Source organism: Marmota monax, unplaced genomic scaffold (genome assembly GCF_021218885.2).
Source record: "Marmota monax isolate L192 unplaced genomic scaffold, Marmota_monax_Labrador192_F-V1.1 WCK01_AAM20220418_F8-fsc00004, whole genome shotgun sequence".
Lineage (NCBI taxonomy): Eukaryota > Metazoa > Chordata > Mammalia > Rodentia > Sciuridae > Marmota > Marmota monax.
Window position 1 is genome coordinate 10,066,162 of NW_026692881.1, and position 25,923 is coordinate 10,092,084.

The 25,923-nt window shown below is 44.5% G+C and overlaps 1 protein-coding gene across 2 annotated transcripts in view; it reads right to left on the bottom strand.

Moving 5' to 3' along the window:
- Positions 1 to 510: 510 nt before the first annotated feature.
- The window catches only part of Myof (myoferlin), a 151,351-nt gene continuing 125,938 nt past the window's right edge, over positions 511 to 25,923 (bottom strand). For both annotated transcript variants that reach the window (XM_046449805.2, XM_046449804.2), the window contains 14 exons: positions 25,472 to 25,597; positions 23,450 to 23,605; positions 22,862 to 22,953; positions 19,297 to 19,467; positions 18,433 to 18,581; positions 16,044 to 16,183; positions 13,590 to 13,678; positions 13,407 to 13,502; positions 10,100 to 10,241; positions 7,441 to 7,540; positions 5,053 to 5,243; positions 3,121 to 3,230; positions 2,586 to 2,733; positions 511 to 1,057 (listed from right to left, as the gene is read on the bottom strand). In XM_046449805.2, coding sequence (XP_046305761.1) covers positions 1,019 to 1,057; positions 2,586 to 2,733; positions 3,121 to 3,230; positions 5,053 to 5,243; positions 7,441 to 7,540; positions 10,100 to 10,241; positions 13,407 to 13,502; positions 13,590 to 13,678; positions 16,044 to 16,183; positions 18,433 to 18,581; positions 19,297 to 19,467; positions 22,862 to 22,953; positions 23,450 to 23,605; positions 25,472 to 25,597 — 1,749 coding nt within the window. In that variant the 3' untranslated portion in view covers positions 511 to 1,018. The remainder of the gene's footprint in view (positions 1,058 to 2,585; positions 2,734 to 3,120; positions 3,231 to 5,052; positions 5,244 to 7,440; positions 7,541 to 10,099; positions 10,242 to 13,406; positions 13,503 to 13,589; positions 13,679 to 16,043; positions 16,184 to 18,432; positions 18,582 to 19,296; positions 19,468 to 22,861; positions 22,954 to 23,449; positions 23,606 to 25,471; positions 25,598 to 25,923) is intronic.

Genomic DNA, 25,923 nt, shown 5'->3' on the forward strand with positions numbered 1-25,923 from the left:
TCCAGAATATCTGGGTTCAAATCCCAGCTCTATCACTTATTGGTTGTGCGACCTTGGGCATGTTACTTAAACTCTTTGTGCTTCATTAAAAACAAAAACCAAAACAAAAAACTGGGCTGGGCATATAGCACAGTTGGTAGAGTGCTTGCTTTGCCTGCACAAGGCTCTGGGTTCAATCCCCAGCACCACAAAAAACAAAAACAATAACAACAACAAAAAGCAACTATAACATGGGTTTAATTATGTTTCCTAAGTTTGTAGGATTACCTTGAGGATCCAATTGAGTTAATAAACATCAACTTACAATGATGCTATGCCCTGATTAAGAACCTTTAATAAGTGTTAGATTTTATTATATATTATATTAGCCTCAGTTGGACCCACTGGCCAAAATTTTGCAGCACATTTTAAGGTCAAGTGGTGTGCCATGGCATTTGGTCCACTGAGACCACTGGGCTAGAAACTTCCTCCTTCCCAGCTTGGCCCACAGATAGAACAAACAACTATGTGTAAAAAGTGAAATAGTTTTATTTGCATTCATCATAGAGATTGAAGAGAGTCTCATGATGTTTATTCATACAAAATATCATAACAGTGGTTTGTGACATAAGGAAGAATTACTCTATTCTAGCTGTTTTTATAATGCAGTCTTTTTTCCTGATTACAGATAAGAAATCTATGATGTCAAGATATGAAAATTTTCAAATTCCATTCCAGCAATTTCCAAAACTTGAATCATGGAATGGAGGACACATAAATGGAACCAGCCACCTTGAAAAATACTCTTAAAAATAGGACTAAAACTTTAGAAAATATAACTTTTAATACTTTGAAAGGTAACAAGGTAAAATTGTTGCTTGTTGGCCTGACTTTCCAGGATTTAGTGTGGTCAAGTAGTGTAGGTTGCTGCTAGGCTGGAGCTTCTGCCACCAACCAAATCACATGCAGATTTGGTCTGTAAGTGGAGACAGGATTCCCTCGTTGCTGGAGGACTTGTGAGAAGTTGTCTTCACTTTTATTAAACATTTGGCTTTACGATTTTCATTGATAAATAGTTCTAGAAAGGAAATAGAAACAGCACATAAAAGAGTACGTTTGTGTGTGTATATATTTATATGAAATGTTATATAGCTTTTATATACCTGAAATGTTAAATAAAATTTAAAAACACATTTAAGTTAAGATCTCTCAGTCCTGGCACTATTCACATTTAGGATCAGATGGCTCTTTGCAGTGGGACTTATTGTGCCCTGCAAGACGTTCAGCAGCATCCCTGGCCTCTCCATACTAAATGCCAGAAAATCCCCTCAATTATGACAACCAAAGTGGTTCCAGAGCTTGCCAAATGTCCTCTGAGGGAACAACACCCTACCCCCAGTTGAGAACCACTGGTCTACGTCCATAGAATATAAGTCAGGAAAAAGATGGACTGGACTTTCTACAACTGGCAAATGGAAGTATTATATGGGGGCAATGAAAACATAAAGCTGCTACTGGACTGGAGCATAGCTCAAGGTAGAGGGGATGCCTGGCATGTGTAGAGCCCTGGGTTTGATCCCCAACACTGAAACAAACAGTCCTACTGTGCCTGTAGGACTATGTAACTAAACATAAAATCATGTGTAATGTGATTAATATGAACTGGAGCAAGAGTTTTTGAATGTCTTCTCGGCTATCAGTGCCTCGTACCTTGCTGCTCTCCTTGATTTCCTCTGCCTGGACCATTCCTTCACCATTCACCAAACTGAGTTTAAAATGCCACTCTCCTCCCCCTTGATGAAAACGTCCTCAGCAATGGGCTCCTTGTGGTCATTTGCTCAATAACAGCTTGCTTCCCACAGGAATGAACTTGATCATATGCCTAGTAGATCCCAGGCTATAGAGTGCTCATGGGCAGAAATCATGCCTTGGTTACCTCTACATCCTAACTCTTAGGCTACAGTAGATGCTCAATAATTCCCTGAGTGGAGGAATGAAGGTGCAACTTCTATGCACATGGCTAACTCTTGTACCATTTTTCACTAGGGTGATTATGTGAAATTTAAGGAGAGCTTATATGTGACATGGGCTTTAGAGAATGAGATTTGGATAGACAAACTGGGAAAAGGGATCCAGATAGGTAAGTGCAATAAATATTTGGGGTCAACTATGTAGCTGGATAGAGTATGGGGTTTGTAGGGACCTTAATAAGTCAGGATTGGGGATCCTCAAATACCAGGGCAAGGAGTTAGGGTGCAGGGTGGTTTAGAACAATAAAGCTTGAAGGTAGGAAGGTTAGCTGGAAACACTGCCCAGGTGCCAGATAAACGCGATATGAAGTCCCAAGTGCTTCCTCCTCCAATTCCCAGTCAATGTCCTCCTGCCCTCAAGACCATAAAGTTCTGTATGTGATTTGTGAAGCCCTGAAAATGCAATTCCAGTCACTGGACACTTCACAGTAGATTTTCCAGAAGCAGAAGCGTCCCATCACTAGAACTGCTCAGGGGCCCATTGTTCTAAGCAGTGGTCCAGGCAAACACAGAGTCAGATGCCCAGGCCCAGTCCACCCCCACACAGAGCCGAGACAAGAGGTCCGGGCCTCCTACCGGCAAGGAGTACAGGAGCACAGCCAGGAAGAGCAGCAGGATGAGCAGGATGAGCAGGCCGATGATGACCCACTTAAACCGGCGCCACACGATGAACCGCATGGTCTTGCAAGGGTTTGTGAACCAGAGGAAGGAGGTCTCGGGTCGGCTGAAATGCAGAAATATAGTATCACCCACCCAATTCGGGAGGGACTGATTTGCCTCAGAGCATAACACAGTTTCAGGAATAACTCAGAACCTTTATAAAGCCAGGAAAAGATCCTACTCTCTGTAATTGTCTGAGAAAGGCTCAGGGACCCTGTACGGCCTCCTAACATGCTGAGGACACCGAGCTTTGGTTTGTGGGGAAGGAGAACAGTTAAAATGCAGCCAGATCGCCCACCTCTCTGCACTCCCCTCCCCCCACTCCAAGGCCCACTTTCAAGTACAGAATTAGGACAACAGCTAATCTATTCCATTCAGAATTAGAAGGGGGGCTTTCAAACCACAGGTGTTTGGGGATCAGACAACCAGGAGAACAAAGAGGGCCTCTCACTTGGGTGGGTCCAGCTTGGGGTTCATGTTGGGTTCATCCCGCCCCTTCCCAGCTGGCCTCTCGTCTGCCTCCTTCTCGTTGAGGACCTCCAATGTCATCTCGACTTTCCCCTTCAGTAAAGCAGAACAGGGTAAACACATGACATCACGTTTCACAAATATTTTCATTTCAACCCAAGGAGTATTCCCCAAGTAAAGATTTTTATTCTTGTAAAACAATCCTTAGATTGCCTTCAATTTTCCTCAAGAGAGTTCTTCACATTTCCTCTTCCATGTGTGTTTCTGAACTGACTTGGTGTGGGAAACTGAGAGGACACACCGCTCTCTCTCTTCTCTGCTTCTTGTTCTGTGTGTCCCTGACATTACAGCATTCCACATCAATCTCACCGTCTCACATACCTTCCTTTGTAACTTTACATGGACCCAGACTTAATGAGGCACTGCTAAAAACAATAGTTAACACATATGGAGCATTAACTATGGGCTCCAAGGAACCAGGGCCATGTCTCCCCACACTTGGCATTGTAGACCTACTGTGTGCAGTAGTGCTGGAACTTAGTAGGTACTTAATGTGCATTAGCCAAATCAGTCAATGGATGGGTGGATGAATGAATGCTGCCTCCCTGATGACAAGGTTCCTGAGGGATGCCCGGGCTCCATCTAAGTTTTCTATATGGATAATCTTATGTGATGCTCAAGGAGGACCTTGAGGTTGTCAGAGGTCTAGAAACATGTCCACTTTTATATCATGTTTTAACTAAGATTGTAACAGACTTTCCAGGACCTCAGAAAGCCCAGTTGGGGCTAAGTTCATGAGAACTTGAGAAGTGCTGACCCTGATACCCACTTAGGCAGAGGCACTCAGATGGCTACTTTGTGTATGGGCTGGAAGAAGCTGGGGCACCTTGCCTGAGCTTGCCCAGCTTATATTTGAATCTATAAAATGCAGATGATGTTTACTTCACAAGGTTGTCAGCAGAATTCAAAAAGACTATATGCAAACAAATCTATAGTGACAGAAAGCAACCAACTGCAGAGGACACAGAACTCTTTGTGGGTGATGGAAGGTTCTGGCTCTTGGTGATAGTGGTGGTTTAATGGGTGCCTACATGTGCCCAAACTCACTAAATTGTGTACTCTGAATGAGGGAAGTTTATTTTGTGAGAACCATATACCAAAATTGTTTTTAAAAAGAAGATTATGAATGTAAGGCCCTTAGCATGTTACCTGGTTCATAATTAACGATCACAGATGTTAGATACAACAAATGAGCTAGTCTTTTGTGACCGAGCATGATAATTTGCCATACTGCCTCTGTGGGGTGTGTGTGTACGAGTATGTTACTGAGGAGTGAATCCAGGGGCTCCCTACCACTGAGCTACATCCCAGATCTTTTCATTTTCTTAAAATTTTGAGACACAGACTCATGCTGAGTGGCCAAACTGTCTTTAAACTCATGATTAACTGCTTCAGCCTCCCTAAGTAGCTGAGATTATAGGCGTGTGCCACTGTGCCTGGCTCAAAATATATCTTGAATTCCCCAAACATGCTTATAAGTTATGGCCTTCTTACTCAGTACTCCTTACTTTTTCTAACTTTTTTTTTTTTTAATGAGAAAAGTTCAAATTTGAAGATTCTTTTTCTGTACTGAGTAGTCATGGAAGCTCAGCATAAATTAACCTTCCCTGGTAAAGGCGTGTCCCAAAGAATTACAGTGCAACTACTTAGACTCCTACTGTTTGGATCATTTCAACCTCTTCACCTCCCCACTGCAAACACATATTCATAGCATCTCCCACCTTTTCTTATAATCCCAGGTACAAACATTTTAACCAATTTAACACTGCCCTATCTAACCTGGAGTATATCTACCGATAAAGAGCAAAACCTAAATGATAAAAGGAATAAACAGTCCCAACCAGGAAATACATACAGCCATCACCCGGGAGCCATCTTTATCTGCGTAGCATGGCCACCATCCTCTCATGGACTTCTGTTCAAAGAGCGAGGCGGTCTTAGCTTTTAGGGGGTTCATGGTTTTGAGGTCCGGAATCATGTCCAAATTGCATTTCTCTGATGATTTTGCTGGAATGATCGTGTGATGCAAATCAAGTTCCAGGAAACCTAGCCAAGGAAACAACGTGAAGTCCAAATGAGCTTCAAGAGGATCAGCCATTGTTCACAAGTGAACAGAACGTTCTTGTCAGAGAAGCAGACAGTGATTCTGAACAGGTGATGGGTGAGTTAGAGAAAGAGACAGCGGAAGACTTTTAAATTCTTTCCAGATAGGATGGAAAATGGCAGAAGAAATAACTGTCCCCTGCTCAGCCTCTCACAGAGGACTACATGTTTTCTTTCTCCAAGACATGAGCATAAACAGAGTTCTTCTATAAATTCAAAGCAATTAAACATCAATAGACAAAAATCTCCACTGAACTCACAGCCCTTGTATTTGAAATGTACTCATTTTAGTTCTGAGCTGCCCTGAACAGGGAGGTCACTTGGCTGTGGGTAAAGACAACGGGTACTCGGAACATGGGAAGCTCCACGGAACATTCACGTTCAAGTTTCTCCTGACCTCAGAAAGGGGAGCTTGAAGGAACATAACTCAACAGAAAATCCTCACCAGGAACTGAGAATCCTGGCCAGGACTGGGGTGTCTGGAGAAGCACACTTCTATGATGGGGTGGCATTAACTCTTTCATACCACTGTGGCAATAGGTGAAAAGTGTCTTTTGGGTTTGGGGACTCCTGAGAGCCCTTTTCTTAAGAAAATTGAGTCTGTGATGTAGGGTCAACTCCACAGTAATAGAACAAGAGTCCGAGGAGTCTGGTCAGGAGGGGCGGCAATAGGGAGGTTGTGGTAGATCCACTTTAAACTGCCAGGCTCAGACACTGCCCTTCTGTGTATCATGGGCCTCCAGGCCACAGCTGACCTCGCTCAGCTTCTTCTGAGCTTATGCCTGCTCATGTTAGTCTCTGCTTTTGGTGACTGGCTTGCTAGCCATTTTGAAATAGTCATTCCCCTAATTTGTCATCAGACTGCTTCATTTAAACTCTAGGAGGAAATCCTCTATTATTCTGGAGTGTTCCATCCATATGCTCTTATAACATACTTCTATACTCATTTATTTGTTTTACTCTTTAAAAAATTTTTTATATATATATTCGAACCCAGTGCCTCATGTGTGCGAGGCAAGTGCCTTATCACTGAGCCCAAACCCCAGCCCTGTTCTACTCTTAATAACCACTCAGTTAAAAGAATTTTATTGGGTGCTGTGATGGGTCAAGGGAGGAGTAAGATATAGCTATTGGGGGACATTTCTCTGCTAGGAAGAGCCCCTTGGAGCAGCAGGATGGAAGGAGGGAGGCTAGTTAGGAGCTACTGCAATGGTCAGCCAAGAGAAAATGAACTGGCAAGTGGAAAGCAGACAGAAATAAGAAAAGAACTGTGCATGATAAGGCGGATTACATTGCAAAGACTGAGTGGTGGCCAGGTCCTGGGGAAAAGAGGAGTCACAGAGGACCCAGTGCTTCCACTGGGTGGCTGGGAAAGGGAGGGGCCCCGGGATGAGATGATTTCATGGGGAGAGTGGATCTGAGGTCAGGGAAGAAATGCCCAGTTTGATTTCAGTTATGGTAAATTTTAGGGGACAGACAAGTACAAGGTGAATGGATGAATTGGGAATAATCGTTGTGATGGTTTCTTAGAACTATATGAGGCACTAAGACAGGTCAGGCTACACACCCCCTGGGGCAGGGGCCATAATCTGCTAAAAGCTGAAGGGCAGAACTCCACCCTTAACTAAGGTGAGAAGGCATAAATCACTGGAGTGGGGAGGGTGGCTGGAAAAGAGCCCTGGCCGCTTCAGGGAAGGCTGCGTTTTAAAGGGTGGAAGGAAGACAGAGCCAAGAAGGGAGGGCACTGAGTGGGGCCTGTGACTAGTGCCTTCAGCCACAGAGGAGATGTCCGAGGGCAAAGCAGTGGTGGGAAGGTCAGCAAGCAGCAGGGTGAGGTTGTGGGACTGTGGCATCCCTCCCTCCCCTCACCCCAATAAACAGACTTGAGTCTTCCAGGGGAGACAGGAGCTGGTGTGAGCCCCTCCATTGCAGCCCCTTGAGGGTGGGCAGGGCCCATGGAAAGGGTGACACTCCCCATCAGGCCACACTGCCCAGAGGACATCCAGGCAGTGGACATACCCCCCATCCCTCTCCCATTACTGACCAGCAGTAGAGATTTAAGCAATTCAAGCTTTAATTGATTTCACTAATGCCAAGTTTCTTAGAATTATTCAATTCTAAGTAAGTAAGTAAGCCATACCCAAGTAGTCGTCCAGTGAAAACTTGTCATTGTCCCATATCTGAATGATCAGCCTGGGTGGGACTCTAAACTCTGTTTGGTCAATGCTCCAGAAATGCTCCTAAAATGACAAGAGACACAGACAAACCTGAATGATAGTGATTAGCGGGATCTGAAACCCTCCCCTTTGGCCCCTGGATGCAGCATTAAGGCATGGGGTCTTTATCTCCTTGCCCTCCCCAACACCCCTTCCCATTGGCCCCATTCTTCCACTTCATATCAGCCTCCCCAGAAAGTCTCAAGGCCACCAACTGAGTGACAAAAAGGATGTCCCAGGCAATTCCCCAAAGCAGATTGTCTGCCATGTTTTTATCAGTGTGACTTCCTACTGCCACCCCAGGGGTTGGGAAGAAATTGATCTCCTTCCTGAAAGTCACTATGGCCTGCTCAGGTTATTCTCCCAAGGCCAGATGTTCTAGGCCAGCCCACAGCAACACCTACTGCGGTGTTCCCTTTGTGCAGCCATCTCCCACCCACCCTATTACACCTGATGTTAGAGCGTATTCTCAGTTAACATGCAGTGGGGACTGGGGCCCAGATTCTACTCTCTTATCAGTACAGATTTAAAACATTCAAAGCAGGGTGCAGTGGCATACACCTGTAATCCCAGCTATTGGGGAGGCTGAGGCAGGAGGATCACAAGTTCAAGGACAGGCTCAAATTTAATGAGGCCCTAAGCAACTTAGTGAGACCCTGTCTCAAAAAATAAAAAGGGGTGGAGATGTAACTCAGTGGTAAAATACTTCTACATTCAATCCCTAGTAACACACACACACATACACACACACACAGTCCTAACATTTTTGGGTTTTGAAAAATATTTCTGGCTTTTACATGCTTGTAGTCACCTAAGACCCTCAGATCTCTCACACTGAAAGTTCGGAGGGAGGACTAGAAAAGGGTCTTTAAGTTCTCAACTGTGATCCCTGCTTCTGCTCAGACAATATTAATCAAGCATAACACCTCCACAGCCCAGTTATGACTAAGTTCCTCTGGCCCTGATGGACTGGAATACACCCAATGTTTTGGGAATTTTAACGAAGATCGTTGGGTTGTATCCTGTTTTTCCTATTCCTGGAATGTTCTCCTTTGCAGAGCTGAGAGGGCCTGGCTCTGAGGGACTGGGAACCCTCTCTGCTACTGTCCTTTGATCCTCCTGATTGTCCTGTAGGGTTATGCTTCAAGTACCACTCAGGGCACTGAAGGTCCAACTCTAGATGTGGGCAAAAATTAAGTTGACCTAAGGGCATTGCCTGACTCAGATGCCATCCCCTGCCATTCTGCCTAATCATTTGAAAGTATATGTGATTCAATCTCATATTGAGCCTCTGTGCCTCTAGAAAGTCCCCTCGGAAGACATCCATCCCACCAGGCACAGAAAAAGTGCTCACGATAGCATCAGTACTGAGTAGGACCAGCACTGAGTAGAGCCTGACCCAATGGGGCACAGGCAGAGGACAGGGTTTGTTTTTGGGTGTGTGTGATCCTGGGAATTGAACCCAGGGACTCATGTGTACTAGGCCAGCACTTTACCTCTGAGCTACATTACATCCTCAGCCCAGCAGGTGTGTTTTGATAGAGTGTGGTGCCATGGATATAGGAGGAAGGAATGGGTCAGGGAACATTTGCTACTGTCCGTCCAGCTTTCAGGCCCCACTATTGGATGAAAGCACGTCCTTCCCCAATGGATTCAATCTGGACTCCATGGCTAACTTCAAGCTTGGCCAATCAGAGCACAGACTCACAAGGGCACATGATCTCAGATAGGCATAGACAACAACGCCCAGTTCCAGAATGCTGGCTGGTTCCTTGGGGACTCTCTTCTCTTTCTGCTGAGGTTTTCTGAGAGGACAGGATGTGAGCTGGGGCTACTGGTTGCCCTCTTGCCTCCACCAGGGAAAAGCCTGCGTGAAGTGAGGCCCACAGAGGAAGGCAGAGCAGAGGGCAGGGAGTGTGGGACCAATGTCTAAAGACATCTCTTCAACGTGGGATCCAGATGTGCCTAAAGCCAGCCAACACAGGAATTTTTAGGAATGTGAACCAATAAATCACTTTTTAGGTCTAAGCCTAAAAAGTGAGTTGAGTCCTGTAACTGAAATTCTTACTAATTAAGACACAAGGACCCTGAGCCTTCCCGGAAGTGCTTCTGAAGGAGGTGAGGCAGATACTGAAGCTTAATAAGGAGGATTAAAAGGGGCATTTAATATTTGGTCTCTGATTAATTCTGCCTGTCATGAGGAAAGATCATTTTCCCCATGACATAAAAAGCACTCATGGGTTGTTGTATGTTCTGATGAAGGACTCTTTTTTCTATCCTTTATCTTTTGCCCTATGAAATATATCAGGGGGAAGAAAGTCGTTTAATAGGGGGTTGTCAAATGGGCACACAAACCTCCAGTTAAATTCCCATGTACTTCCTAATCACACAAATACCTGTCAGTAGTGTGACCTTGGGCAAGGGCAAGTAGCTATACCTCTGTGGGTCTCAGATTCCCCATCTGTACCAAGAGGGAGCTGGACTCAGTGACCTCCAAAGTCCTGACCAGCTTGGACCTTCCCTGAATATTTGAGCTACGGAAGACCCATGAATCCACTTTCATTGGCCTATTTCAGAGCTCACTTTTTTAGCAACAATACAGAGTTGTTCGGCGGGGAGGTAGTCAAACGGGAACACAAATCTCCAGTTAAAATTTCCTTCACCATCCAAGGACCGGTAATGGACATCTGTTTTCTGTTTGTTTTCTTCACTGCCAGGAATCCAGCTGAAAAGCAGAGGCAAACAGACTTAGCTTGATGTGACTGACAAGTAATCTAGCCGCAAAATTGTGCAGTGATTAGGGGCGCGAAGAGCAAGAGAATTAATGCACTTTTCTTGGGCAGGTTCCAGTTATCGAAGGAGCCGGGGGTGATTTATGAAGGGGAGGCTCTCTATTGCATCCAACACAGGTTGGAGCCAAATAAAATATAATTCCTCTAAAACCAAAGCAGGAAACCCTTTAGACTTCAGTTAATAGGGCTAAGGTGAAGTTTTCTGGAAAATATCAACAATGTAGCTTCTATTTCGGGTATACTGAAGCTTGCTGGCTATGATTTTTTGTCTTCACAACCATGACTCATTAGCGTCTGTCATCACTGCTGATAGGCTCAATGAATATGAGTTAGCTCAAAATGTAAGCATTTCCTTTCCCATATCTTACTTAAGCAATCCAAAAAAAAAAAAAAAAAAAGCGCGGGGGTGGGGCATGAATCAAGTAATCTTGCAGCTTCCTTTTTTATTATTCTTAAATTCGCCATGATCTTATTAATGAGACTAGCACTGAGGATGTAAGCTGTTATTTCCACAGGCTTATTTTAGGAGCATTCATTTCGGTAACAACATCACATCTTAACTTCTAACATTTTGAAATGTTTCCTTTTGCTTGTGCCTGGCACTCAATAGACACTAAATAAATATGATTCTAGTTCCCATGGACCTGTTGAATGAATGAATGAATGGGACCAGAAGGAAGTTGTTGTCACATCTGCCTGCTACTGGGAAGAGTCGTGGTTTGGAACCAGGTGGTGACATTTGGTTTTAGACAGGCAAAATGGTGGAATGCATGTGTGGCTCTCTACACTGTGCTTTAGAATTGTATCAGAATCACCATGGAGCTTTTAAAAGTACTGATGCCTGGACCAGGCCTGGTAGAAGGTGGTCTTGGCTGTGATGCTCTCTGAGCCTCCTCTCCCATCTGTGCTGTCTGCACATGGTCAACATGATGACAGGAGAAATCATGCCTTGATGGGGCAGAGTGGGAAGGGGGAAATCCTTAACTCAGGGTTTATGATCATCACTTATGAACTGGGTACTTAGCAGGTGTTATTTTATTATTCTCAACAACTGTGCAGCCGTCTCCATTTTACAGATGAGGAAACAGCTTCAGAGAGGATTTAACTTTTACAAATTCACATAGCCAGTAATTGATGGAATTAAGTCTTACTCCTAGGTCAGTCTAACTCCAAAGTCTGCCTCAAAGGATCATGGGGACTATAATGTCTTTTACTACCATTAATTCCTAGTATGAGTAGTGGTACTAATATCCATCAACTACAATTATTTTCCTTTTTGCTAGTCAATTCACTGACTAGATAAGTTAGTTGAAAGATTCCTTCTGACTGTTAACTTTTGAACTAACTCAAGAGAGATTACATTCTCTTGGCTATGATCTTGATGGCTTCACCTCCTGACCCATCCCTAAAATGTCACCATCATTCCTTCCTAGATTGCTCACTCTGGCAGTGCTGCCTCTTTTTTTTTTTTTTTTTGGTAAATTTTTTCACATTTAATTTTAAGACAAGTTAAGCAAGTATGTACAACTCTAATTGTATGTATTGGCGTGCATGCATTATAGCTTTGCATATAATACCCGAATGTATGTAGTGCTAGGCATGGTATTTATGCATGGGTCATTTTTTTCTATATAGTATTTAGAATCCCCTCCCCATCTCTTTTTCTTTCTCTCAAGTGCTAAAGATCAAATCCAAGACCTTGAGCATGCTAGGCAAGTCCTATACCACTGAGCTATACTCCTAGCCTTAGCATTTAGATTTTAATTCCAAATTTTACATGGTACTTTAAGTTGAGCTTTACTCTTTGCTTAGAGGAATTTTCCTTCAATCCAGTATTACTTGAATTTGTTTTCTTGACTTGAAAAAAAAGTAATGCTTATGATAGTCAAATGAATTTGCATATATATAATTAGCTGGGATTAGTTTTCCTCGGGGAATGGTAATGAGATCTTGAAATGAGAAAGAATAATGAAGAACTTGATGAAACATTCCCTGTTTACACTGAACCTAAATAATAATTATCATGTCTTGAACTAAGTTTTGATTGAAGGTCACTTGGGATCATAAGTGAAACTTTGTTCTCACTTTATGAATACATTACATTTCAAGAAGTCTTATCTTTTACATAGCAAAGAACCAAACTCGGTGCATGTGGAATAATAGCAATAATTGTAGCTAACACCCACGTAGTGCACACCATCTGCCAGATACCATCCTGAATGTTTTGAGTAACTGATTCTTCTGGATAGCCCAAGAAAGCAGGCATTACCATTATCTCCATTCTATGCATGAAGGACAGTGAGTTTATGAGCTTGCCCAGCTAGCAGGGAAAGTACCTGGATTTCAACCCAGATATTTTGACTCCAAAGTCTGACTTCTTAATCACAATGCTGTATTGCACTCAACATCTCTGATCAAGGCATAACAAGAAAGTAACATCAATATGGACTGTTTGAAAATGAATATACAAGCAAGAGAGTAGCAAACAACTGGGCTGGGGACATAGCTCAGTTGGTAGAGTGCTTGCTTTGCATGCACAAGGCCCTGGGTTCAATCCACACACATACACCACATACATACACACACAAAAGGAGGGTAATGAACAACTATGCATTTTATGCACTGGATGCACTCAGGAAATGTTAGTGAGAGGAATGATTTTCTTAAAAAATATGCCAGTATTTCCTCATTTTCCTGACATTTGGTTGCTGGTAATAAAATATAGAGAAAAACAAATTTTGAAAACTTTACTTATTTTCTGAGGCTAGTTATCCAAAGTGTCAAAGAGGACTAAAATATCTCAGAAATAACAAATTTGCTTAATAAACTGAAGAAAATCTACTTTGAGAAATGATGGAGTGAATATCAGTTTTTAGAGTCATTAGCTATTCCTGCTCATAAACAAGGTCTATATAATTTTATCTTTGATTTCTTCTCCTTCTCCCACCTGTGTTTTCCTAGAGTTTTCTAAGCAGAGGGAATTAATAAGATAAAATAGTTTCAGGTAGCCAAGAATCTTAGAGTGGGCTTCTAATGAAGTAGGCATCCAATGAAGGAGGACACCTGTTTTGTTCCAAGGTTCCTGCATGCCACCTCACCCTTTGACGTAGATGTCACTCATTTCCTCTCCGGTGATGCTCTTCTCATCCAAGATAACATCCTTGGTGTTCCAAATGATCACACGCAGGTAGTATCTGCAAGGAGCACATTTTTCAATTACTTTTCTTCCGGTTCTGGACTAAACCCTAAGTCCAAGGCAGCAGAATCTCGAGATTACTTACTTCTTGGCTTTCCGGGGTGTGATGTTGAAAGGAGGGCCTGGTGGTCCCAAACTTTTGGGGAAAACATCCACCCACATCTGAAGTTTGCCCTAAACCATCCAAAAATGAAAAGAAGACGGAAGTTGTAAGTGGTACAATCATAATCATCTATCATATTTCTTAAGTTAAACTAGTGCTTCAAGTTTACTAATCTGTTAGTCCAGATGGGCAGCAACAAGAGGAAGAGAGCCAGCCAAGATTAATCTTATATCTGCATTGTTATTTAGGCCACCCACTTTCCATTCTCACCAGGGGGCTCTGATGGCTGCACAAGCTCATTTGTATCATAGTTTGAGTTTTTCCTGGTTAGTAAAATGAGGGACTTTCCATCACTTACCCAACACCACACCCATTAAAGTGAGCACGTGAGCGCACACACACACACATCCCTTCTCACAACAATTTAAAACTGAGTCCTTCACCCTCTCACAATTCTCCAGCTGTCACTCTATGCATCACCACAATACCTCTTGATATTTGTCTCAGTTTTGTGATACTCAAGGGATTCTCCACTTACCTCAAGATACAAAATTATAATAATATAAATGTAAATGAAAAAAAAAACCCAAAACTTACAATAAGGCTCTTTCAAAGGTGGGACTCAAACAATGACAAGAGTGTTACTGTTCCCCAAAGGTGGTGGTTCCCAGACACTGGCTCATCAAAGCCCCCGCTTGGTAAGAGGCTCATGGAGGAAGGGTGAAGGCCTGTTCTGACACTTGTGCTGCCATCTTGGCGAGACCCTGCTCAACTCTCTTGACTGCCGCAGACTGGGCCTATTCATCTGACTGGAATGTTCTTCCAGACAGGCTGGGAATGCCATTTAAAACTATATCAACCATACAAACCAATTTATAGTCTCCAAAGTATTTTGGATGTTCTGTAGACTCTACTTTCCGACAAAAACAGACTGGTCTTCAAGAAGGTTGCCAAGGAAACCACTAGATTGGCTTCCTAATGCATTATGATCAAAATGAATTACTTGGAGCTCTTGAAAGGAGATACATTTTACTATGAGCCTGATTCTCTTCCAACTAAGGTCTAGGGCTCAGGGCTCTACATTACATCAGACATGTTGCAGAACATGAGGCGTCCAGGTGTCCTGTAAGACCTAGCCAGTCTGTGTCTAATGCTGTAGGCAGAAATGATAGTGGGTTGGGGGATTCCAAGGGAGAAATCTTCCTCACTTTGTCATTTCTTTTTTCCCCCTACATTTTTTTTTATTGTTGCATTAGAGTTGTATATAATGATGGGATTGTTGTTATCTATTCATACATGCACACAATATAATGTCACTTTCTAGCCTCCCCTCCCCCCACCTTCCTATTTTTACTTATTTTGCTTGACATAATAGTCTGTCTTCCACTTTCACTTTGTCATTTTCTTGAGACTATACAAGTGAGGGGGAGGAGGGGAGAGAGGAAGAAGAATAGGTTCTTTGGTGGAAGGAAAAAGAATAAGAAATGGAAAAAAAAATGAAAATGTGGCACAAAATGAAAGCAAGAGGCAAGTGACAAAATGACCTAGTAAATACAGCCAATTGTGCCCACTCCTCAGTGATGATCTTGTCCCTAGTCCTGCAGTAGGTTTAACAGTATGTGCAGCCAATAGATTGACATTTCTTGTAATGGGATCTCCTAGCCACCTGCATCAGAATCTGTCATGGAACTTGTGAAAATTCAGATTCCTGGCCTTAACCCAGACTCACTGGATCCAAATATCTGCAGAAATGGCCTAGAAATATTCATTTTGAAACATTTCCACTTAGATTATTTTGGCATTGTTCAAGCCTTGCTTTGAGTCTCTGGAAGTTCTCCCCATGTTCTGGGAGCTGACTTGCCCTCATCCCCATGCACATGGTCCCTGTGACCTGCCATCTGGTGTCCTATGGGACCGCTTCCCTGACTCTTTCTTTTCTGGGGAAAGGGAGCTGGGATTCCCTGACTCTTTAGTCTCAAATGGTAACTTCTCCCCAGGCCTGATGTAGCTCAGTCATTTTCTCAGAACCTGCTCTCCTGGCTACAGCTGAGTGGTCCTTTGGTGGCCAATTGGGCCAGGTTGGGACAGCCAGTCCCTATACATTTGGAACCAGATGAGGCTACAACACAAAAATACTCAGGAACTATCTGTAATATTTAAACTCACAGGAAGGTCACCACAGCAGAAAAGGAGATTAAATAGATTCACAGAGACAGGGACAAGAGGGAGAGTCCAGATCAAGTTTGTTCTGAGTCACAGACAATCTCCATTAACATTTAGTGAGTTCCCTGAAGATTTGTACAATACATTCCCCTTTGGGATGAAATTAATTTGACTGTCATTTCTACTTCTCGTGTATCTACAAGTATTCAATCATGATACAAGAGGTAAATCTGTGTTAGCCGTTGCATTAGGATGCTGAGGCTTCTCCTTCACCTGGGAAATGTTGGGTTGGAAGGTGCTGTGCAAAGTCCTTGTTTCCACATGTTCTGGGACCAGCCCCTGAGTCCTGAGGATGTGAAGGGCAAGGCGCTCTTCAGGGGCCCCAAGGTGCTGGTGCAGGATTTTGTTGACTTCTGGAATGGAAAGTGGCATTGAAACAGAGATAGGTATTTGGGACGGTTAGTAAGAATGACCTGAGCTGCTCACAGCATTTCACCCCAGACTTTGCAACAATGGACAGGCACTGCCAATGTGTCAACTTTGACTTGCAGGAATAGTGGATAAAGAAAGCTCTTCACTAGGGGCTCTGCCTCTCTCAGGCTTACACTCAACTTGCTCACACTCACATGCTGGACTCCCAAGGGACAAAGGGACCAAAACACACCCAGGATGGCAAGAGCAGTCTGTATTTACTTTTGCAGCACAGGCTGATAGCCAGGTTCCCAACCCCCCTTGCAGTCAGATGTCGCCACATAATCAAATTCAACTAGAATGTAACATGGGTGGAAGTGACGTGTATATCACCTCTGGACCTGGCCCATAAATATCTGTCATGTAGGATCTTCTGTATGCCTTTCTATTTTGGATATGGAGGGGGACAGCCACCTTAGATGCCTTTGCTGAAGAATGGCAGAGCTATAAAATGGAAAGACCTTGAGTCCATGAAATACTGCTTGGGAGAAGGCCATCCACCTGTGGAAATGCTTAGTTTGAATTAGTGAGAAATAAACTTCTAATGTGTTAAGCCCCTGAAATTTTGGAGTTCAATTTTTAGTGCTTCTAGCATCACTGTAGCATTCTAAAAACATGGCCCCAAATTCTTGGACAAGTTTCCCAGCCAGAGGTGGGTTCTGTATACTTACCTTTTGAATCTGAAGACATAGTGAAACACTAATGTATGGGAAAAGGATGCTGTGTGACTTATAAGGCACAAAAGACCATGAAGCTCCTGCCTGGTTCTTTTGAGACACTCACTTTGGAGGAACCCATCCATCAGTAAGGAGTCTGAGTACCAGAGACTGCCCAGTTGGAAAGGCCCGTTTAGGTGCTATGGTTGTAAGTTCAGGGAGAGCCAGCATCCTCTGCTAGCCATGTGTGTGAGCCATGTTGGCCAGTCCCCATCAGCTGAGCTTTCAGATGAATGCAGCCCCATGAGAGACTTCAAAGAAGAATTACTCAACTGAGCAGTTCCTGACCCACACAACTGAGCAAAACAAAAATGGTTGTTTTTAGTTGTTAAGTTTTTTTGGGGGTGATTTGGTCTGTAAACAATCTCCATTACTGATAGAGCTTTTTGGGGTGGGGGGGATAGATATTTGATTATTTGGAGGTAACCTTAACTACCAGACCATGATGTTTTCCATTTTATTCTCAATAGTGTTTGCAGCACCAACATTTCTTTTTCTTTCTTTCTTTCTTTTTTAAAGATAGAGAGAGAGAGAGGGGAGAGAGAGAGAGAGAGAGAGAGAGGTTTTTTTTTAATATTTATTTTTTTTAGTTTTCGGCAGACACAACATCTTTGTTTTTGTATGTGGTGCTGAGGATCGAACCCGGGCCGCACGCATTCCAGGCGAGCTCGCTACCCCTTGAGCCACATCCCCAGCCCCACCAACATTTCTTAAACATCTAATCATCTTTGCACTTGACTAAGTCCTTTTCAAAATGGAAAGACAAAAACCTAGTTTCTTACAGTGTCAAGAATCAAGCTGAAGAACAGGAATTCCTTTTACGCCTATGCATCTGTGCTCACCTTTCCCGTGCACCCTCAAGGCTGGCCCCACCAGGACCTCATGTGGAAGTCCTTTCCCCTACAAAACATGGAAGCATACCGTAGCTCTTATGCTCTATGGAACTTAATTTCAGTCTTGGTCATGGTGTGGCTAGTTGATTATGTGTCAGGATGGTTTGGTTGTGTTACAAATTATCGCATGACAAAGAGAAAGACCCCAAACTTGGACATGAGCCATATGGAACTTAGCTGGCTCTTGAACCATCTCCCACATCCATGAGGCATCTTAGAGAAGGGATGGAATAAATGATGGAATAAACATAGAAGAGAAATTCTTGGCCTGTCATCTGAGCATTTTTGAATGAATTATGTATTACATAGAAATTAGTTAATTACCAGAACTTGGTGTTCAAAGCTCAAATGGCTGTGACCTGAAAAGGGCAAGTGAAACATAAGGCAGACAGGAGAATGTCCATGCTGGTGCTTGACAAGACAGAAAAACTCTACTATAATGTGGCTTTTGTTAGTTAGAGTCACGTGTGCAGGTCTTATAGAGTACAACTAGGGTTCTGGCTCTGTCCATCTCCCTTCCCCAAACCCCCCAACAGAAATAGGTTATTATAGTTTGCTTACAAACCGCAGCTCTGCACTCACCAAATTCATCCAAACTGTATTCTTTCCCTCCATATCTGATTCTGCTTCCATCTTCAGAAAGGATGGGTGGCGGGAAGCCTTTGAATCTGGCTACATTTTGAAGCAACTGCGTTGGTCTCAATTGATCTCGCCAAGTATTTACTCCAGAACTGTAAATAACATCATATGCCCGGGGTTACTACAGGGCCCCAAGGTTTTCTCACCCGTATGTACTGTACCCATGTGCTTCTAAGCACTAGGCATAATGAGAGCAGGGAATGTGCTGTACACTTTGACTTTTGCCTAGAAATCTCTTTTGAAGCCTCAAATCCACATGTTATTTTGGCTTCAACCAAATCCATCATTATTATTTACTCATCATTATTATTTTTTGTTCTCCGTTTCCTCCACTATAGAAATGGAGAGTTTGAGATTATTCATAAACTAGAGATTCCAAATTTTGTAGATACTTAGAAAGGCAAAGGGTAGCAGTCAGGGGAAGAGAGACATCACAGAACTGATCGAGTTGGGGAGGGAGGACACCGAATCCTTGTTTCCACAGGGCAGAGAACTCCTTCCTGCCTTCAAACATTGCCAGCCTCAGGTCCTGACAGCCAAGAGGGGGCTCAGAGAGGGGCAGGGGGAACTGGTTCTCTGAGTGCTGCCACTTCTGCTCCCAAAGGGCACTGCACTTCTCCAGTGGCCACCAACTTACACAGACCACAATGTGAATTGGGAAACGTGGTGGCCTTGATTCTCCCTAAAGTAAGCTTATCATTAGAAATGGCATGTCACTTACTGAAAGGGGCAGTGGCCCAGTGAAGAAAGGCACCGAGGTGGAGAGGCAAAGCCTCCACAGAAGCTGGTGTGGGTGGAGTCACTTACACACAGTACTGCTCAGGGATGCCACAGTGGGACCCGAACCGGGACAGGAAGCGGTTCTCCAGATCGATGATGGTTTCTCCTACTTTTTCATCACGAGTAAAGGTGTCATAATCATAGACAGAAATTTTCAGGTCTTTGTCTTGAGGTAAGTAGCAATTCAGTTCATACATTCTAAATAAAGAAATGTAGGGTTAGAATCGCCACAGTCCATCCGGGCAACTCACCAGAACCAGGGCTCCATGCAAAGAATTCCCAGGCAGCCACTATGGCTGCTGGAGAACAACAGACCAGGACCACTAGGATGGGTGAGGAGACTTGACAGGTAGTAAGTGACAGTAATAAATAAGATAACACATGCTCACTCAGGAAAAAAGCATGAGCTGAAATGGCTATCTCCCAATCCCAACTCCTGCTTGCTAGCTATGGGACTCCAGGCCACCTACTTAATCTCTCTGCATTCATTTTTTTCTCCTGTAAAATGGTGAGAATACACACCATCTACATTGTTAGAAGGGTCAAGTGAAAAAATGTTTAGAAAGCATTTGGCAGGATTATAACCTACTTAATAATGATAAAGTATCATAATATCATTAACTTCACTATTATCTCATTCCTATTTACCAGGGCACCTGAGCATCTCTCGCAGCAGGGAAAGGAGTATAGCACCAGAACACTGACTTGCAGCCCTTTATCTGTGTCCCTACTCTGTTCCTTCCTCTTCTTCAACAGAGATTCCTCCCCCATGGAACACAGTGGAATCCACCCTATAAGAGCACAGAGGTGGGGGAGGTGTGTGAGTGGAATTCCGTCAATACAGTGTGATATACAGGTTCCAGGAAAGCTCCCTCCTTCTCCAAGGCCCCCCTGGTTCTGCTTTAAGTTCTGGAATTTCAAGATTTTTTTCTATAAAATGTAGACAGTTCTAAGATACAGAAATAACCAGCAGTACTTTTAGTGGCAAGTGAGCAACATGATCCAGAGAATGCTAATTTGTGCACATCTGCTCCAAATGGGCAGGGTTTGGCCTCTGTGTTTGCACTGTCCACCGAGTTACTAGGTTCATAGAAGGTGATCAATAAGTTTTGTGAAGGAAAGACTGTGCAAGGCCCCTCTACCCCTGTATTTCCTGCCCCGTATGGCATGCACGTTGATGTGTGGACTGGTTCCTGCCTAAAGAGTCAGGGATATTAATCCATCTAAGCAGAAGGGTGTATGTGAATGTGGCTTTGGAAAAACTTCCAGAATGGTTTCTAGGGAAATCTGAGTGACTTCTCTAGGCTGTGGTAGCTACCCTGAGGCCTGCATGAGGCAGATAACCACAGGAGAAAGGGGAAGGAAGCGTCATACCCACTGATGCCCCATAGCATCACATTTCCAATCCTGGAATCCAAAGAATAGGTCATATGTGTCCTTTGAGAAAATAGAATTGTTTGATCAAATAAGGTTGAGAACCACTTATTTTTGGACTATTGACTCTAAAAAACCCCTGTAATTATTATATGTTTAACCCAGGTGTCTTGATTTGACTAAGGATTACTTCCCCCAACCCTTGGAACATCAATCAATATCTTACCAAAAACACTGATATTCTGTTGAACGTAATCTGGAGAATGACATGGTTTGAGAGGAATATGGGGAACGATGGCCGAGCATGTAGGAAAGGTTACTCCTTCCTGATTTCCTGTCTAGAGTCCTCAAGAGTCTCTGCTAAGAAGAAAGCTACCTCCTAAGTCCAAGGCCATGGACCAGAGCCACCTGAGGGACTGCAAAGCCAGCGTCTCCTTGGCTCCACCCTGCTGGATGAGGGGAAGTCTGCGCACCGCCAGACGGCCATTGGCCACAGACCCTGACAGCATCACTTCCTCCCAGGGTGACTCTGAGCAAGACTTTTCCTGCCACTTAATTAAGCTTATGTTTGGCTCCTCTGAGACGAGCCACCAGACAGGGCCGCCTTTCTCTCTTTAAAGCTGGCTTTCCCCACTTCCCTGGCCCTCCTTCCTGCCCTGCGTGCCTTTTCCTGTCTAGACCTTGGGGTTGGATCAGAGGAAGAAAAGGAAAACGATCACATTGCCATGCCAGAGGATTACTTCCACTCCCTGGCTCCAGCATGTGGCCCCGGTGTGTGTGTGTGTGTGTGTGTGCGCGCGTGCGCGTGTGCCCCTGTGCATGCCTGGGGGCTGAGTGTGTGGTCTTGTGTGCACAGTGTATTACTGACTGTGAGAAGAGTGTGTTGAACCTGAGAGACTTTGAGTGGCAGACTCTTGAGTGTGTGAGTGTGTATGTGCATGTGTGTGTGTGTGCGTGTGTGAGTGTGTGCATGCATATATGCATGGGAGAGAGAAAGAGAGAGAATGCATAAGGGCACAAACCAACAAATATAGGACACAAGACAAAGACTGAGTAGTCTTCCACTCAGCAAGGTTCTGTACAAATAACACTGTTTTCACAAATATTTGAACAAAGAACATTTTTCTACAAGTGATGACTTTGCCACGAATGTAAAGCACTGCCAAGGGTGCTGGAAAGGCCTGGGGCTTGGAGTCAGGAATTCCACCTATACCCGGGCCCTGTGATGGACCTCTTTCCTCACCTGTGAAGCTGGGCTGCTAACCTGCTGTGAACCTGCCCTGCCCCATTAATAAGTTTGACCTGGTTAAAAATCAGATGGTGGCAGCAACAGAGTTCTGTGATGAAGCAGCTCTGGTGCTGGGGTGATATGACCTGGGCCTGAATTCTGCCTCTGCCCTTAGCAGCTGGGTATGGTATGCACGGATCCCCTCTAGCCTCAGTTGCCTCTGTTGTGAAACAGGGATAAAAGCAGCACCTCAGAGTGTGAGACTTTTGAGATGTTTTAGTTGAGTGGCTTTGCATGGGCCCTGCACACTGTATGCTCAGTCAATATCAGCTGTTATTAAATGTGGAGCCATTTGTAGCTGAGAACTGTTGGTCCTACATAGAGATGACTTCATATCGATCATTTGAGATGGTTCCCATGAAATAAATGCAAAGTTCAGAAACAAGCCCTAGGTTGTAACCACGAAGAAAATAATGCTATTTCAAGAAACATTGGAAACAGAAGACAAATGGAGCAGGACGTTTTAACCTTATAACTTTTTGCATCCTCCTCGATTTGGATGACAGAATCAATAATACAGTCTCTGGATCGAATTGGTGGGACCAAAGCAGAGAGCTCAAACTGGATTCCGGAAGAGAGACTAGAATTTCACTACAGCTAAAGCTCTGCACCTGTTCTGGTGCAGAATGCACAAGATTATCCAGCTCCTGGGCCTTCCATGGTCCCTGTCCCTCCACCTCCCAAGGTCTCAAAGCAAATCTCTCCTCAGGGAAGCGCGCCTCCTGACTGACTTTCCTCAAGGCACTTTCCAATTTCATGAAATCCTTTCATTTGTGCATTTACCTATTTATTGACTTCTTCCCCGACTAGAATATTGAATTCATCACCACAGTTTTAGGGCCTAGCCCAGAGATAAGCACACATTACATCCTCAGGGCATATTCCATAAAGTAATGAATGACAGAAAAAATGTTTAAAAATGTACATTACCTGCCAAAAACTGGGTTGAGAGTGTTGGGAATATAGTGGTCACGGTCTTCAATTACTTTTTTACCCAGTGTTATTTTTATGTAAGGGTCACACTGCGGGGACAAGACAGATGAGATGTTATGTCATGTCATGTACATCGGGTGCAAGTGGAAGTCAATTTCTGGGATACACTGAGCTTGTTTCCACACCCTCTCCTAACTGATGACAGGGTGGCCTCTGTGGCACCCATGAGCTTGGGAGGAGCCCTGAGCAACGTTCCCCTTTGGGTGGCAGGCAGCCAGCGGGCCTGCAGAGCAGCCATGTGGGGTGGGGGTGGGGTCCTGACTCTGCCCCTGCTGGCCCTGTGACTGGAGCAAATGTGTCCCAGGTCACATCTGTAAAATGAGAAGGATGAACCAGAGGGCCTTAAGCCCCTGCAAATCTTAGGTAAATCCCCATGGGGACAATACTCCTGAATACATTGTTTTGATAGAGTATCTTTCCCCTAGTGAGATAACAGACGCCCAGAAAGAAAGAACGTGACAATTATTGTGGCTGATGACTGTAATTATCTTGCTACAGGAGAAGGTCCCACACCCAAACTCTTACCAGGCCATTGTTGTCCTGGGGCTGGAGCTCTAAGCCCCGAACAATGTAAATCCGAACCGTGCATTCCTGAGCCACACTGTCAGGTAATTCCCGAAACTGCCGGGGAGGGGCTGGCACGCTGGGGTCATCGGACAGTGGGTAGATTCGAAAGGAGCCCTAGGAAAAAGACACAGGCTTGACTCACTGGGCCCTGGGCAACCCGGGTAGAGGGCTCCTGAGATGTGCCCTGCTCCCCAGGGCACTTGGGGGATAGCTTGCCAGGGTGGTGGGATTAGGCGAGGAAGGGGCTGTCTTTGCGAAAGAAAAAAAAACAAAACCATGGCTCTTTGCGTGTTTCTTGTAGGGAAAGTCAAATGACTATCAAGTCATTGAGGGATCACAGGGGGGAAAGAGAGGGCAGGACTGAGCAGGAAGAGCAAGCAATAACCTGGGCAGCAGGTGGAGGTGACTCTGGTCGTTGTGGGGGTGGTGGTGGCAAGAAGAAATGAAAAGCTACACATAGAGAGAGGAAAAAATTCAATAAAGTACAAAGGGTGTTTTCCCTTCTCTCCCCTCACCCCTGTACACCTAGGGACACTCCTAGGAGTCTCCTGCTCAGCCTTCAGGTCTCAGCTAAAAGGATCACTTCTTCCAGGACACCTCCTGGACTGCCCAGGGGTGGGTGTGCCTCTCCTGTGCTCACCTCTAACCTTGTGCTAGGCCTGTCACCACACTGACCCCATGATGAAATGTTCTATCTGTTGTTCACATCCTCCACTAGACTGGGAGCTACTTAAGGTGGGGACATTAGGTTCTGGCCATCTTGGGTCTAACTTGGAGATATGCATCTAGTAGGGACACAAATGCTTTTTGAGTAAACGCACCAGCAGGCCAGCAGGAGGGGACAGTGGGAGAGGCCATCTCTCTTATACTGAAACCAGCTCAAGTACAGGGGAAATTACTGAAGCTGGAATTGGAATATGAGGGCCTAAGTTCCATCTCTCTTCATTAAGGCAAATGGCATAAAGGAAGCACCTACTATGTGCTAGATGTCGAGAACCCAAAACTCAAGGAGTGTAGATGGCACAGGGTTGTTAGCTTTGCCTGATTCTCATGCCCTCTTGACTGCTAGGTGGGAGGCTGTAAGAAGGATTTGAGATTGTGTGTAGGGTATAATCCCCTGATCCATCAGCCATGTCTGCTATTGGCAAAGGATTAGGAAGAGGCAGCATCTCTGCCATGGCTTTGCCAAGTGTGGTTGAGGGAGAGGCAGCCATAAACCCCAACACAATGTGAAAGGTGCTTTCACTGCGAAGGGAACCCAGACCTTTGGGAGCCCAGAGCAGGAGTGAGTCACAGCGCCTGAGGCAATCAGGAAACTGTTGACAAAGAGTATGACATTTGAGCTGGTGCTTAGAGCAAGAGTAGGACTTTGTCAGACCACAAAGAGGGAAGGAAGGCATCCAGGGAAGGAAGAAGAGCCTGTCCCAAGGCTCTGAGCTGTGAGACACAAGGTGTGTTTGGGGCTTGGGAGAGGTTCTCTGAGCAGGGAGGGTAGGGCAATGAGGGAGGTGTGGAGGGGAGACATGTCACTTATGAAAGGCCAGCTCTGCCTTTGGAAGGAGTTGAGACTTGATCTTGTGGAAACCCAAGTGATGTCTTTAAGCCATCAAGATGCAGAAGCAGATTTGGTTGCAGGGAGGATGGACTCACAGGAGAAAGGACAGTCAAGTGGGAGATGGTCATAATGGACCTGCTAAAAGCCTGAAAAGCAGTGGAATGGGGAGGAGGAACCAAGTCTTGGGAAGGTTTGCATCGGTAGGATTCAAAACTGGCTGGCAAGAGCAGGCAGAAAGGAGGGGGCAGTCAGCATGGCTTTGGCCAACCTGGCTCTCCCCAGTGCCTTTCCCTCGTTACCAGTTTCTCTTCCTTCAGAGGTCAGAGAACATGATGCTGCCCAGAGGTTGGGTGTCCTCTATTCTGGGTTCATGAAGAAAATAAAGGTGGGTTGTAAGCCAGAGTGAAAGCACGCTTTTCACCCACCTTAAACTCTCCTACCACGGAAGGATCTTCATTCTCCTCTGATTTGCCTCGGTACAACTTGAAAGTATCTGAGAAGTCAGTGAGGCCCTCGAAGTCTGCTACTTCCTCCAGTTCACAATCATATATCTGAAAACCATCAAGGGATTCTTCATTTCTTATTACAATACAGATAGAACCTAAAACCAAAAGGACCCACAATACCAAAGGGTCACGTGGATATGGGTAGAGCAACCCGAACTCTCTTCTGCTTTGGGTGTAGAATGATACAACCCCTTTGGAAAATGTCTGACAGTTTTTGATAGAGTTAAATATTTACCTATGGTAGGATCCCCCAAACTACATTCCTAAGTATTAACCGAAAGGAAATGAAAACCTGTCCAAATCATCCACGATGTGGTGTATCTACAGCAAGGATACTACTCGGCAATAAGAAGGACAAACTACTGAGATAA